This window comes from Rhinoraja longicauda, chromosome 30 (assembly GCF_053455715.1).
Source record: "Rhinoraja longicauda isolate Sanriku21f chromosome 30, sRhiLon1.1, whole genome shotgun sequence".
NCBI classification, from domain to species: domain Eukaryota; kingdom Metazoa; phylum Chordata; class Chondrichthyes; order Rajiformes; family Arhynchobatidae; genus Rhinoraja; species Rhinoraja longicauda.
The window spans coordinates 12276586-12292159 of NC_135982.1; the positions used below are offsets into that span (position 1 = coordinate 12276586).

Genomic DNA, 15574 nt, shown 5'->3' on the forward strand with positions numbered 1-15574 from the left:
TTTCCCCCCCCTCCCCTTCCTCCTTTCCCCCCCCCTCCCCTTCCTCCTTCCCCCCCCCCCCCCCCTTCCTCCTTTTCCCCCCCTCCCCTTCCTCCTTTCCCCCCCTTCTCCTTTCCCCCCCTCCCTTCCTCCTTTCCCCCCCTCCCCTCCGCACGGCAGCGATGGCTGGTGAAGGGACTGAGGGTGGGGGTGGGACTGGGGGTGGGGCTGGGGGTGGGGGTGGGGCTGGGGGGTGGGGGTGGGACTGGGGCTGGGACGGGCTGGGGGTGGGAGTGGGGGTAGGGCTGGGGCTGGTAGTGGGGCTGGGGGTGGGGGTAGGGCTGGGGGTGGGGCTGGGGGGTGGGGCTGGGGGTGGGGCTGGGGGTGGGAGTGGGTGTAGGGCTGGTAGTGGGGGTGGGGGTGGGACTGGGGGTGTGGCTGGGGGTGGGATTGGGACGGGCTGGGGCTGGGGCTGGGACTGGGGGGTGGGACTGGGTGCTGGGGCTGGGGCTGGGACTGGGGGGTGGGAGTGGGAGTGGGACTGGGTGCTGGGGGTGGGAGTGGGGTTGGGGGTGGGAGTGGGGCTGGGGGTGGGAGTGGGGCTGGGGGTGGGGGATGGGACTGGGTGCTGGGGATGGGACTGGGTGCTGGGACTGGGACTGGGTGCTGGGACTGGGACTGGGTGCTGGGGCTGGGGCTGGGGCTGGGACTGGGACTGGGACTGCGTGCTGGGGCTGGGAGTGGGGCTGGGGCCGGGGCCGGGCTGACTGGCCCAGGTTTCATTCTTGCGAAGAGCCAACCCGAGGAAACTGACTCGCAGGCAGACTGGTGGGGTGTGGAGTTTTTAGAGTCATAGGCCCAAACAGGCCCTTCGGCCCAACTTGTCCACACCGGCCACCATGTCCCATCTATACTAGTCCTACCTACCTGCGCTTGGTCCATATCCCCCAAAACCTGTCCTATCCATGTACCTGTCTAACTGTTTCGTAAACGGCGGGTAGTCCCAGCCTCAACTACCTCCTCTGGCAGCTTGTTCCATACACCCACCACCCTTTGTGTGAAAAAGTTACCCCTCTGGATTCCTATTAAATCTTTTCCCCATCACCTTAAATCTATGTCCTCTGGTCTGGGCATTCAATCATCATTCTTTCATTCATCGAGTTACACAGCTTGGTAACAGGCCCTTCGGCCCAGCCTATCCGTGCTGACCAAGATACCCCATCTATTCTTGTCTCACACTTACTCGCGCCTGTTCCACATCCCTCTAAAACTCTCCTATAGGGGAATTGCACGGCAGGCAAGGTCACGGCCCCTGACCCGTACTGTTGCCACGCATCGCCTACTGGAGGGCACACCGTGTACTCACTTGGGCTTTCAGTGCAGCGGGTCATCAAATGTACACTACATCCACCGGCTCTCCCATTTTTCTAGTTACATCCTCAAAAAATTCTCTCCCCGTTCCTGCACTCCTCGCTCCTCCAGGCTCGGCGCCCCTGCTCCGCGCCTCGCTTCCTGCAGTTCTTCGTCCCTTCGCCGTTCCTGCTGGCCCTCCAGCCCTTCTCCCCGCACGCCATCTCCGTCAGCCGGGCTCCGCATCCACTTGGCCGGCGCTCAACACCTTGAGGCTGGGGCCGCCGAGCAGAGCCGTGGCCTGGTCCTGCGCCTCGGCTCCCAGCGCCCGGCCCAGCTCTCCTTGCTGCTCGGCCTCCACTGCCAATCGGCCTCTCCCTGGTCCTCTTCCTTCTCCTCTTCGGGCTCGACACTCCACTCCTCCTCCTCCTCTTCTTCTCCCCCCCCACCCCCGGTCGGCGGCCCTCTGCTTCCCGGCCGCGTTTCCCCTTCTCCCGCCGGCTGGCCAGACGTCTTCCCAGCTGCTTCTTGCGTCCACGAGCTTGGCAGCCCTTCTGGTTCCTCTTCGCCAGATCCTTCAGCTTCTTCCTCATTTTATACAACACAAAAATTGGCTTTTTGGCGGCTTTTTAAAGGTAAGAATGTACCTGTTGTATGTATTGGTAGTGTATGCTGGAAGCTGCCATGCATCTTTCCTATCTATTCACCTCATGATTTTGTACACCTCTGTATCATCACACCCCAGCCTCCTGCCCTCCAAGGAATAATGTTCTAGCTTGCCCAACCTTTCCCCTCTAGCTCAGACGTTTCGAATCCTGGCAACATTCTCATAAATCCTTTCTCCGGTCTTTCCAGCTTAATGACATCCTTCCTATAGCACGGTGAGCAAAACCCGAACACAATACTCCAGTGTGGCCTCGTCATCTTTTTTTTACAGTCATTTACAGGATGTGAGTGTTGTTGGCAAGACCTGCAATCTATTCCCATTCCCATTCCCCTTCCCATTCCCATTCCTCTTTGAAATGAACCTTATTCTTGGAATGCTGCAGGTCATATGCAGAGAAAGAAATGTTGAGATCATGTTTTGTTTACTCATGAAGGTGTATGTGCAGTAGTGTGGTATAGTTTAGTTCAGAGATACAGCATGGAAACAGGCCTTTCGGCCCACTGAGTCTGTGGCGACCGACAACAGTACACTAGCCCCTTCCTACACCAGGGGGACAATTTACAGAAGCCAATTCACACTATAAACCTGCACATCTTTGGAGTGTGGGAGGAACCTAGAGCAACCGGAGAAAACCCACTCAGTCACAGGGAGAACATGCAAACTGTGCAGACAGCACCCGAGGTCAGGATCATATCCAGGTCCCTGGCACTGTGAGGCAGCAACTCCACTGCTATGCTACTGTGCCGCCCTTCATGCCTTGTTTATTTATGAAGCTGTATGTGCAGTAGTCTTGTCACAATTAAAGCTATGAAACTTGTCATGCAGAGGTGCAATTAATTAAACTTAAATGCTTGCAGAGATTTCAAATATTAATGATGCATATATTAAAAAACGTAGTGATATGTTTTGCGTGTGCGAAGCATATGAATATTGTTTTGTAATATGGTTGCTGCATTATGTCCTAAGAGGGATGGATGTGAGAGGTGCCAGAGAATTGAAAGTCTTCTGTTTGATGGAACTGTAGGAGTGAAATGTTCCGGTAAGGTTTACAGGTTTGCACTACTGCAGGAATGAAAATTTAATTCCACCAGCTTTGTTTTACAGATCCATACTGGAATGAATGCAATTACAGGAAGATTGTTTGCCATGAGAAAGCAAATTGTAGGCTGGACGAGGTGACCCAGTTATTTTACTGTCAGTGCCTGCCTGGATACACTGGTGATGGGATAAACAACTGCCAGGGTAAGTTTCTTAGTCTATAAAATATTACAGCACAAGAACAGGCCCTTTGGCCACAATGTCTGTCCCGAACATAATGCCAAGATCTATATCCCTCCATTCCCCGTGTATTCATGTGTATATCTAAAAGTCTCTTGAACACCACTGTTGTGTCTGCCACCACCCTTGGCAGTGCATTCCAAGAACACATCACTCTCTGTGTAAAACAAAACTTGCCTGCACATCTCCTTTAAACTTTCTTCCTCTGACATTGCTATGACCTTTAGTTTTTGAAATTACACCCTGGGGGGGGGGAGGTTCTGATTGTCTACCCTATCTATGCCTCTCATCTATATACTAAAACTCGTTTGTTTGTTCGTTCCTGAACTACAACCCAAATGGTACACAATAGCACGGCAATTCTAGGCCCACCTTACTCACCGTCGTCCTTTTGGTGCTAATGGAAGAAGTTTCATTGAAATCGGTGTTATATTTTTTAAGTTATTCACATTTTTAAGTTTAAATCTATCTCCAAGTGAGGGAGGGAGAGGATAAGGGGGGGGGGGTTGAGGGGGATAGAGTGGGGGGGTAAGGGGAAGGGGGGAGGAGGGAGGAGGTGGGGAGGGGTAGAAAGGGAGGGTTGGAGGGGGAGTGAGGGGGGAGGAGGAGGGGGGGAAGAGGAGGGGGGAAGAGAGGGAGGGAGGGGAAGGGAGGGGGGGGGGGGGGGAGAGGGTGCTGCACCAATGCAGGAGAGGTTTGGGCCCAATGGGTCCAATTGGTCTTGTAATTATATATATTTCTATCCGGTCTCGTCAATCTTTGATGCTCCAGAAAAAAAAAATTACATTGGTTCAACTTTTAGTTATAGTTAATGCCCTCCAATCCAGCATCGTGGTAAACCTCTTCTGCCCTCTCTTGAAAGCTCCTCATCCTTCCTTCTAACGTATCGTATCTATCGTAATGGGGTGACTAGAACTGTACACAATACTCTAAATGAAAGCAAGCAGACCATAATCCTTCTTTACCACTCATTCGACTTGCATTGCCACTTTCAGGACAAAATTACAGTTTCTGTTTAGTTTATTGCCGTGTGTTTTTGTTGCACGCTTTTTTCTTTTTTTTTTATATCAAAAAATACTTTATTCAAGTAATAAATATCCTTTACAAAACATCATTTTTTAAACAAACCCATCCGACATTTCCGGAGGTTACATATTCAATACAGGCATTTACTTAGACATTTACATACATTTACATACATATCCCTGATTTGGAGGGGCGTCTCTCTCCACCACACCCTGCCCCCCATGTCCAGCAGCGGAAGGACCCTAGACTGTGGTCCTCCCCCACAGGGCCTTGGCGTTGGCTGCACCGAGCTTCAGAGCGTCCCTCAGCACGTACTCCTGCAGTCTGCAGTGGGCCAGTCGGCAACATTCCTTGACGGACAGCTCGCTCCGCTGGGAGGTCAACAAGGATCGGGCAGACCAAAGAGCGTCTTTCACCGAGTTGATGACCTTCCAGCAGCACTCGATGTCAGTCTCGGAATGCGTCCCTGGGAACAGTCCGTAGAGCACAGAGTCCTCTGTGACGGAGCTGCTCGGAATGAATCGTGACAGGGGCCCCTGCAGACCTCTCCAGACTCTCCTGGCAAATCCACACTCTTTGAAGAGGTGGGCCACCGTTTCCTCTCCGTAGCAGCCGTCCCGAGGGCAGCGTGCGCTGGTAGTGAGGTTCCGGCGGTGCAGGAAGGATCTGACTGGGAGGGCTCCCCTCACCGCCAGCCAAGCCAGGTCTTGGTGCTTGTTGGTGAGTACTGGCGATGAGGCATTTTGCCAGACAAGCTGGGCTGTCTGTTCTGGGAACCACGCCACGGGATCCATGGAGTCATTCCCCTGCAGTGCCTGCAGGACGTTCCGTGCTGACCACTGCCCGATGGACTTGTGGTCAAAGGTGTTGGTCCGGAAGAACCTGTCCACAAACGACAGATGGTTCGGCAATGTCCAGCTGACTGGCACATTGCGTGGCATCTGCGCCAGGCCCATCCTTCGCAACACCGGGGACAGGTAGAACCTCAGCAGGTAGTGGCATTTGGTGCCCACGTGCCTTGGCTCTATGCTCCGCCTGATGCAGCCACACACGAAAGTGGCCATCAGAATGAGGGCGACGTTGGGCACGTCTTTACCCCCGTTGTCTGCCGACTTGTGCATTGTGGCTCGTCGCACCCGGTCCATCGCCGACCCCCAGACGAAACGGAAGACGGCCCGGGTGATCCCCGTGGCGTAGGAGGGAGGGACGGGCCACACTTGCGCCAAGTACAGCAGCCCCGAGAGCACCTCACACCTGATGACCAGGTTTTTCCCCGTGATGGAGAGGGAGTGCTGCTTCCACAGCTCCAGCTTCTTCCCCACCCTGGCTATCCACTCCAGCCAATTTTTGTTACATGCCTCAGCCTTCCCGAACCAGATCCCCAGCACCTTCAGGAAGTCAGGCTTGATGGTGAAGGGGATGGAAGATCGGTCGGGCCAGTTGCCAAAGAGCATGGCCTCGCTCTTCCTGCGGTTTACCCTGGCCCCCGTGGCCAACTCAAACTGGTCGCAGACGCTGATCAGTCTGCGGACCGACCCTGGATCCGAGCAGAAGACGGCTAACCAGTCAGTAGAAAGACAATACATGATTACAATCAAACCATTTACAGTGTATGGGTACATGATAAGGGAATAACGTTTAGTGCAAGGTGAAGCCAGCAAAGTCCGGTCAAGGACCGGTCCGAGGGTCACCAATGAGATAGATAGTAGTTCAGCACTGGTCTCCGGTCGTGGTAGGATGGTTCAGTTGCCTGGTAACAGCTGGGAAGAAACTGTCTCTGAATCTGGTGGCGTGTGTTTTCACACTTCTATACCCTTTGCCTGATGGGAGAGGGGAGAAGAGGGAGTGGTCAGGGTGTGACTGGTCTTTGATTATGGCTGCTGGCCTTGCCGAGGCAGCGTGAGTATAAATGGAGCCAGTAGAAGGGAGGTTGGTTAGGTTGAGTCAATTAATTAGTCAATTTAAAAAAAACTAAACTCTTCTTGGTCTGTGACAAAGGAAATAAATAATAGTGGGAATCAGAATCTATTGGTGTGTCGAGTCTGAAAGAAAAATAAAACTGAGCATACTGGAGATGTACAGCAGGGAGGCAGTTTCTATGGAGCTAAACAAAGTCAAGGTTAACCAGAATTGGGAATAAAACAAGTCTTGTGTTGCAGAGAGGTATTGGGATGGTCAGTGGTACGGCAAGGAGGAGAAGGCACTTGACTACCAGTGGTGGTGGTGCTGACAGTTGCAGGGGGAAGAAGGTGAGACTGGAGCAGCAAAAGAACTGAGCGCTGGAAATCATCTTTAATGGGGGATGAAAATCCATCTTCAAATTTTGTGCTTTATCCTAAATTGTCCATCTTCTTGAATGCCAAGGAAACTGAAACCCATCAGATATGTTGGCCAAATCTTTGACTTTGGGGAGAAAAGTATTTGCACTGAGATAACTTTCAACTTGAATGCCTTTAACCTGCATGCATCCCTTCACTTTTAATCAATTCTTCCAAATCTGAAGCTAGGTGTTGTGGTGACGCTGGTACGGAGATACTTTGTGCGTTGACTACTTTGCATCCATTTATGGATCAACGACAGCCCCTGTGGGCTAAAGAAAGATTTGTACGGAGGCTTTCGTGACTTCTGGATGTTATTGTTGGAGTCTTACAAGACGGCGGATGTTGGAATCTGGAGCAAAAATCAAACTGCTAGTGGCACTCAGTGTGTCAGGCAACATATGGGATTGCTATGTTGTTATAATTGAAACTGTGTTGTGAATGAGAATCAAGTGAGTGACGAAGTGAAGTCATGTTATCTGGAGAGCGGGAACAGATGCAGAATGAGAACTATTGAAAGAGAACTACGACACAAAGTGTCTTTATCTGTTCTTTATCGTGGACATGGACTTCAAGGCAACACACAAAACGTTACAGGGATGATTATTTTGTTCACAGCTCCGAGGGCCGTTCTCTCCCCCTCCAGTGGAAGATTCAAGCGTGTTTAATTAACATATTTACCGGGCCAAAAGTAATATATAAACGTACTGGACAATATATGAACAAATTGGATGTAAATGTGGAGGGGTAGGTTAGTAACTTAGCAGATGACCCAAGGTTGCTGCAGTCAGGAACAGTGAGGAAGGCTGTCAAAATATACAGCAGAATATAGATCAGCTACAGAAATAGGCATGTAGATTTTAATCTGAGCAAGTGTGAGGTGTTGCATTTAGGGAGGTCGAATGTAAGGGGAAAGTATACAGTTAATGGCAAGACCCCTAACAGCAGCAATGTACAAAGGGATATTGCAATCCAAGTCCATACCAGTCTGAAAGTGGCTACACAAATAGATAGTGGTAATGAAGGCATATGATATGCTTGTCTTCAATGGTTTGGGCATTGAGCGCAAGGGGCAGCAAGTTGTGTTGCAGCTTTATAGGACTTTGGTTAGGCTGCAGTTGTGTGCGATTCTGCACCCATTACAGGAAGGATTTGGAGGCTTTAGAGAGGATGCAGAAGAGGTTTACCAGAATGCCGCCTGGATTAGTGGGTGTTAGTTACAAGGAGACGTTGAACAAATGTGGATTCTTTTCTCTGGGGCATGAGAGGCTGAAGGGAGACGTGATAGAATAATATGAAGTTACATGTTGGAAGAAACTCCAGATGCTGGTTTAAACCTGGAGATAAATGCTGGAGTAACTCAGCGGGACAGAAGCTACTGTCCGGATAGAAGGAACAGGTGATGTTTCGGGTTGGCACTTTTGCTTAGTCTGAAGAAGGGTCTCGACCCGAAACGTCACCCATTCCTTCTATCCGGAGATGCTGCCTGTCCTGCTGAGTTACTCCAGAATTTTATGTCTATATGAAGTTACAACAGGCATAGATAGGGTAGATCTAAACCTTTTTCCCCATGTTTGAAATGTCAAAGACTTGAGGAATAACTTTGAAATGAGAGAGGAGGTGTGCAGAGCAAGTTTTTTTTACAAAGAATGTGAGGGAGCCTGGAAAGTACTGTCTGGGGTGTTGGTGGGGACAGATATGATAGTGGCATTTAAGAGGCTTTTAGATAGGCACACTTGAATATGCAGGAATGGAGGGATTTTGATTACATCCAGGCAGAGGAGATTAGCTTAACTTGGCATGTTCTAATGAAATTCCTACTTGCTGCAGCTTTACAGGCACATTAATGCAACAACACCCAACAAAGAAATATACAAATTATCAGTTATTGCAGGCAAACTATGATTGTGCAAGATAAAGTACATCGTGTAAACTTAGTAGTACAAAGTTTATAATTGTTCATTGTTGAGATAGGGTTGTGGCAGGGTTGCAGAATGTTTGATGGGAAGAAGCTGTTCTTGAGCCTGGAGGTGGCGGTTCCGATGGTAGCAGCGAGATGAGAGCGTGGCCAAGGTATTGTGGGTCTTGGACATTAGCCGTCTTTATTGAAGCCGAGTTTCTTGTAGACTCCGTTGGTGGGGAGCAAAGATACTAGAGGAACAAGATAGACCACTCGACCGGAAAAACCGTAGTACGTCATGCCGCCATTTTAGTTGGCAGAAACTTGCAGAAACATTTAAAAAGAAAAATAACAAAAATCTGTGAATTGATCGATGAGATATATTCTGCATTTTTATGGTATCATCACACATACTGTTCCCCCACAACACTGATTACACTGCGAGAGGCATAATGAACAACAGGTTTTGCCTACTAAAATGGCGGACGTTATGATCCTTTGCGTACTACACTTCAGTATAGGTGACTTCAACGGAGTGGTCCATCTTGTTCCTCTAGTACAGTGGTTCCCAACCTGTGGGTCGCGACCCCAAACGGGGTCGCGACACCAATGCCATGGGGTCGTTAAATGATTTTGAGCTGATATGAATATTATATAAAACACGGTGAAATGCATATTAAGATAGTTATATAAATTCATACTATGAAACTAAATGTAACAGTTCCCTAAGTCACTCAACACAACGTGTTGTCACTCAAGCCAGTATTGAACATGTTTGGTTTCTGTTTTGTCTTGGTCGCGCCACCGCTGTCGCTCCTCCCACTTACCTAGTGTTGTACGCGCGCTTGCAGTGACACGTAGTTAGTTTTGTTCGAGTGATTCTTAACCCTTTAAAAATGAGTGTAAGAAAGAGAAAGTACAGTGATGATTTCTTGAAATGGGGATTCACTGACATAGTTAATGCAGGTGTGGAAAGACCACAGTGTGTAGTATGTTTGGAAGTTCTTGCTCATGAGTCTATGAAACCAGCTAAACTTCAAAGACATCTCGAAACTAAGCACCCTGATTTGAAAGATAAAAGTATTGACTTTTTTAAAGCAAAAGTTGTTGGTGTCAAAAGCCGCCGGCTTGATAGCAGTGGATTATTTCAAAACAAAAATGTAGCCGCCATTGAAGCTTCATACACGGTTGCATTAAGAATAGCACGTGCTAAAAAGCCACACACAATAGCTGAGAATCTTATTTTTCCATGCACCAAAGATATTGTACGTCTCATGATCGGTCCTGAAGCGGTAAATAAATTATCGCTTCTATCCGTGTCAAACAATACGGTAAAACGAAGGATAACAGATATGTCCGAGGATATTTTATGCCAAATTATTCAAGAATTAAAAGAAACTCCAACTGGGCTGTTCAGCATACAGCTTGATGAAACTACTGATGTGACAAACTTTGCACAACTTCTTGTGTATGTTCGTTATTATAAAAATGAAAAAATTAAAGAAGAATTCTTGTGTTGTAAGCCTCTGCAAACTTCAACTACTGCTGCTGATATTTTTGATTTAATTGATGATTTCTTTAATGAACATTCAATTGAATGGAAGAAATTATGCGGAGTTTGTACTGACGGGGCACCTGCAATGCTCGGCTGTAAGTCTGGCTTCCAATCGTTGGTTAAAAAAGTGACTCCAGAAGTAATTGGGACTCACTGCATGATTCATCGACAAGTATTAGCTACCAAGACGTTACCTGAACCATTGAAAGAAGTGCTTAACCGAGTGATTAAAGCAGTAAATGTCGTTAAATCAAGGCCACTTGCAACACGGCTCTTCAAAGTTTTATGTGAGGATTTGGGATCAACGCATGAAGCACTATTGTTTCACACAGAGGTAAGATGGCTCTCGAAAGGAAAGGCGTTGAAGAGATTTTTTGAATTAAGAGGAGAGCTTCAAATATTTCTCGATTCTCAAAATGCAAGCGAATATGAATCATTGTTGACGGATGAATTTACGTTGTGCAAATTGGCATACCTGGTCGACATTTTTGAGATATTTAATAGTGTTAATACAGGATTACAGGGTAAGGAAAGTACGATAATATCTTTGTCTGAAAACATATCGTCTTTCAAAATGAAATTGGAACTCTGGATCACCAAAATTAACCATAAGAAATTATACATGTTCCCAACACTTGTCCAATTTGTTGAAGAAGCGGCAAATGAAATTAACATCGATGACTTATATAGCTTGATACAAGAGCATTTGGAAATTCTTACTGTTCGATTAAGAAGTTATTTTCCTGATGAATGTTGCAAATCTTTCTCCCTTACAATCAACCCATTCAATGCCAATGTATCTAATATCCCTGAAGCAGCAGAAGAAGAGTTCATCGACTTAAAAAACAATTTTGAAGCTAAATCATGGTTTGGTGAATTGCAACTACAAGAATTTTGGGCAAAAAGTTTCCAAAAATTCCCAGTAATATCAGAAATCGCGATAAGGAATTTATTGCCCTTCCCAACAACTTACTTATGTGAAGCAGCATTCTCCCAACTTCTCATCCTTAAAAACAAATACCGAAATAAATTAAATCTGGAAGACGACTTGAGGTGTGCCATATCGACAACGGAGCCCAGGATAGAATTGCTAGCTAAAAAACTGCAATACCAGCCGTCTCATTAAAGTCAGTTCATAAACATATTTTACATAACGGTGGAAATTTGTGTGTTCGAACAATTTTGAATTGATTTGCAATTAATTAATGTTTGTAGGAGCTTTGGAATTTTTTATGAATAAATAATCTATAATTCAATAATCGCAATATATGGCAGTTTGTTGTACAAAAACCGAATGTATATATAAGATATTTTAAGGGTTGGGGTCGCTTCATGATTGCTTGTTCTAAAATGGGTCGCTATATTTGAAAGGTTGGGAACCACTGCTCTAGTATCTTTGGTGGGGAGGTCAATATCGGACCAGACAGCGCCCATCACGTTCTGCAGCCTCTTTCCCTTTTGAGCGTTGGAATTACCGAACCAGGCCGTGGTGCAACCAGGTGGTGTTTAGAGACAATAACACCACTCGAGACAATAACCCAGGCTCAGGCAATGCTGTACTGTTGCTGTAGAAACAAGGAACTGCAGCTGTTAGTTTACAACAAAAAAAAGCGTTGACTGCTGACGTCCTCATCTCATCTAAAAACCAGCACACCACTAGTCTAAAGAAGGGTTTTGAGCCGAAACCGCCTATCCATGTTCTCCAGGTGTGCTGCCTGACCAGTGGAGTTACTCCAGCATTTTGTGTCTCTCTCCACAGGTGCTGCCTGACCTGCTGGTCATTTCCAACATTTCCGGTTTTATCAACTGTCTTTGACCCTGAATCCATAAGACCATTTGGCATAGGGGCAGAATTATACCTTCAGCCCATCGAGTCCATTCTGTTATGTAATCGTGGCTGATCTATTCCAGAGTAGATCCCAAAATAATAAAGCCAGCAAATCTGCCCCATGTTAATGTTAGTGTTGTAGTGGGTCTGGACGCAGTAGGAATCAGGCAAGACGCCAGGTAGGTATTAACAGTAATTTTAATGCAGCAACAGAACATCCACACTCTCTTCAGTCTCAAGCACGAGTTATCTCTCTAGCCCCTTCAGGCAAACCCCGTAGCACTAGTCCCTTCCCCAGCCCTGTCCAACCCGTGCCGAGGGAGATGATCCAGGGAGTGTCTAATCCCCGGGTACCACCACAGTGTAAGGAATCCAAGTGACATGGTGCCCAGCAGTTGATCCTCAGTGTTTGCTTTTGTTTTGTTTTTGTCTGCAGAACCTTTGGGCCTGATCACGGTGTCTGATCTGAAACGCTGCAACAGCACAGAACTCCAAACCTGCCTGATAACAAAACCCGTTGGAGGAAATGTCACCTTCAGTGTCTCATCCTCCGGTTACGAACCGAAGCACATTGCTTGGTTTAAATTTTATGCTTCTCAAGGACCAATTTTTCACAGGTATACAGGCTGGAAAAGAGCAGGTGAATAAACCACAAATTTATACCAACTTGTATTTATCATAGGAGACACAAGGAACTGGAGACACTAGCAAAACACAATGTGCTGGAGGTAACTCAGCAGGTCGGGCAGCATCTGCAGAGAGAATAGACAGGAGATGTTTTGCATCTGAAGAAGAGTCTCAACCTGAAGCATTTTCTGTCCATTCCCTCCACAGATGCTGTCTGACCTGCTGAGTTCCTCCAGCACTTTTTGTTTTGTACTTGACTGACCCCATTGGACAGGATCTCCGATTATAGTCAATGCATGCTATTTTGCAAAGTCTACTCTATCTTTGCCAATGGGCCTGTGATTTATGATTTGATCTCCATACACTTCAGAAAAAAATGTAAATCTGCAATAATCAGAAAGCAAAAACTACAGATGCCGAAAATAGGAACTCTCGGCAGGTCAGGCAGCATCAATGGACGGAATTAGAATGAATATTTTGGGTTGTTGACCTTTCCAAACTGATTTGTGTATCGTCTAACTGGAATATTGAGATGTCTCGATCAGAATAACATTTTCCAGGCGTTATATCTGATGGATTCCTTTGCTAACGCTACAAATTATTACATTTCTTTAGTTTATCGTGTGCTCTTTAGCTTCTGGTTTGGAAACTATCATCGGAAATTCAGTGCCGAGAAAATAATCCCCCATGAAACCGACACTAAGGCAGCCCCCCCACCGTTCAGAAGGCTGAACTATTCAACGATGCCAAATTTAAAACTGAGCTTTTTGCCCAATGCCCAGTGTGAAAACAGATACTTGCCTTCAAGACATAAGGAACTGCAGATGCTGAAATCTTGAGCAAATCACAAAGGGCTGGAGGAACTCAGTGGATCAGGCAGCGTCCGTGGATAGAATGGGTGGGAGGCGTTTTGGGTCTGAACAAGGGTCCTGACCCAACATGTTGCATTTCCATTCCCTCCGCTGAGTCTGCCTGACCTGCTGAATTTCTCCAGCACTTCGTGTTTTGTTCAGGATATTCATCTTGATTTATCTATTTTATAGCCATGCACATTCAGGCACGATGTTGAACAATATGTTGAATTTTGGATGAGATTGGCTGAGTTGACCTGGGTGTGGGCAAGGAAGGGAGGGGGGGGGGGGGTGGGGGGAGGGTTCCAGGGAGAGGTGTGGTTGCTTGTGTATTTTTTAAGTGCATGTTAATGCAGAATGGATTGGGACGCGCCCTGCTGCAAAACTGGGGATATTGAGCTCACTTCACACCTCAGGAAGCACAAGGTCCTGTCAGCAAGGTCAACTATACCTCTCTGCATTTGGAACCAGGCCCATCCCAGAGAGCTCTCCGACCCCACCCTGCACACAGTCTGCTCTCTGTGCTGCTGACCTGTAACCAGGGGCTTAGAAACTGAAGCTCTGATGTCACAGGACATTTGGGGCTGGAGACGAAGGCTGTGCTTTGGGTGGTGTGCCATTGCCCCAGGCACACATTACTTCCTGGTGCAGGCTATGGGTGCTGGGCCCAAGACATAAATGACAATCATTCTATGTCTGGGTTAGATTCCACCTCTTGGGGGTCGGCTGGAAAGATGAAACAAAAAGTTACCCGAAACAAAGAGATAGTTGCCGCAGAGATAGGAGCAGTGGGGGAGAAGTGAAAACAGTGGGCAAAATATCCCCCAAGGCCTGTTCCATCTTAGAACGGTGTGTTTGGATCAAAGGGGCGGTGAAGGAGACAGAAAGGTCAAAAGGAGAGAAAGGGGGGCAGAGAGAGAGAAGGCGACAGAGAGAGAGAAGGGACAGAGAAAGAGTGAGAGTGAGAAAGGGGCCAGAGAGAGGGTGTAAGAAAGAGGTACAGAGAGAGAAAGGGCAGAGATTCAGGTAAAAGGAACAAGGTGAGAGCAGGTAAAAAAAAGTTTTAACTTTCCCCTTTGTCGGAGCGCTGACAGAATTGGTGGCTGAAATGAAGACTTGTCAAGATTTAACGGGTTAAATGGTTATAGAAAAGGTATGGAGAATGTGGGAATGATCAGAGCTACCCAGCCTGCGTTAGCTGGCGGGACCAATGCTTTGTTTCTGGGGTGCAGATTTGATGCTGACCATCTTCTCCCACAGTTATAGGAAAAGGCTAAATCCATTCGTTGAACCTCTTCCTGGGATTCTTCTCAAGAACCACAACCTAACCCTGGAAATGGTCAATATCAGTGAGGATGATTTCTACCCCAACAAGTTTTGGGTCGAATTCGAGGCTGAGATTTCTGAACCGGTGGGCAGTTCCTTAGAGGCGTATGATGACTTACCTTTTGAGTTACTAAATCCCTCACGGATCCGCTACTACTTTATTCTTGACAGCCCTTCAATTGGTAAGAACAATTCTGTCTCTTCCCACCTGGCAACAGAATAAGGTGTGTGATATGTTTGCCTTCATTGGTCAGGGCATTGAACATCAGAGTCAGGAAGTATTGTTGCAGCTTTATAGGTTTTGGTTTGGCCGCATTTGAAGTATAGTGCATGGTTCTGGTCAATCCATTAGGAAGGTTGTGCAGGCTATTGGGAGTGTGCAGAGGAAGTTTACCAGACTGATGCTGGGATTAGAGAGTATTAGCTGTAAAGAGAGGTTGGGCAAACTTCTGAAGAAGGGTCTCGACCCGAGACGTCACGCATTCATTCTCTCCAGAGATGCTGCCTGTCCCGCTGAGTTACTCCAGCTTTTTGTGACTATGTTTGGGCAAATCTGGAGCATCGGAGGCTGAGGGGAGACCTGATAGAAGTAGATAAAATTATGAGATTTTTAGATTTTAGATCTTTTAGAATTAGATTTTTTCCCCCCTTTTCCCAGGATGGAAAAGTCAAGGTCGAAGAAGGCATAGTTTTAAGGTGAGAGGGGCAAAGTTTAGAAGAGATGTGCGCGGGGTAAGTTATTTTGCGCAAAGGATGGTTGGTGCATGGAATGCATTGCCAGGGGTGGTGGTGGAGGCAGATAGAATAGTGGCGTTTAAGATGCTTCTAAACATAGCACAAAAAGTAAGGAAATTTGTGTTTGGTAGATT

The 15574-nt window shown here is 47.2% G+C and overlaps 1 protein-coding gene across 1 annotated transcript in view; it reads left to right on the forward strand.

Annotated features, from left to right (window-relative positions):
- Positions 1-15574, forward strand: part of LOC144607906 (uncharacterized) — a 44596-nt gene that overhangs the window by 6946 nt on the left and 22076 nt on the right. Inside the window, exons 4-6 of the mRNA XM_078425034.1 lie at positions 3101-3238; positions 12338-12518; positions 14640-14887. Coding sequence (XP_078281160.1) covers positions 3101-3238; positions 12338-12518; positions 14640-14887 — 567 coding nt within the window. The remainder of the gene's footprint in view (positions 1-3100; positions 3239-12337; positions 12519-14639; positions 14888-15574) is intronic.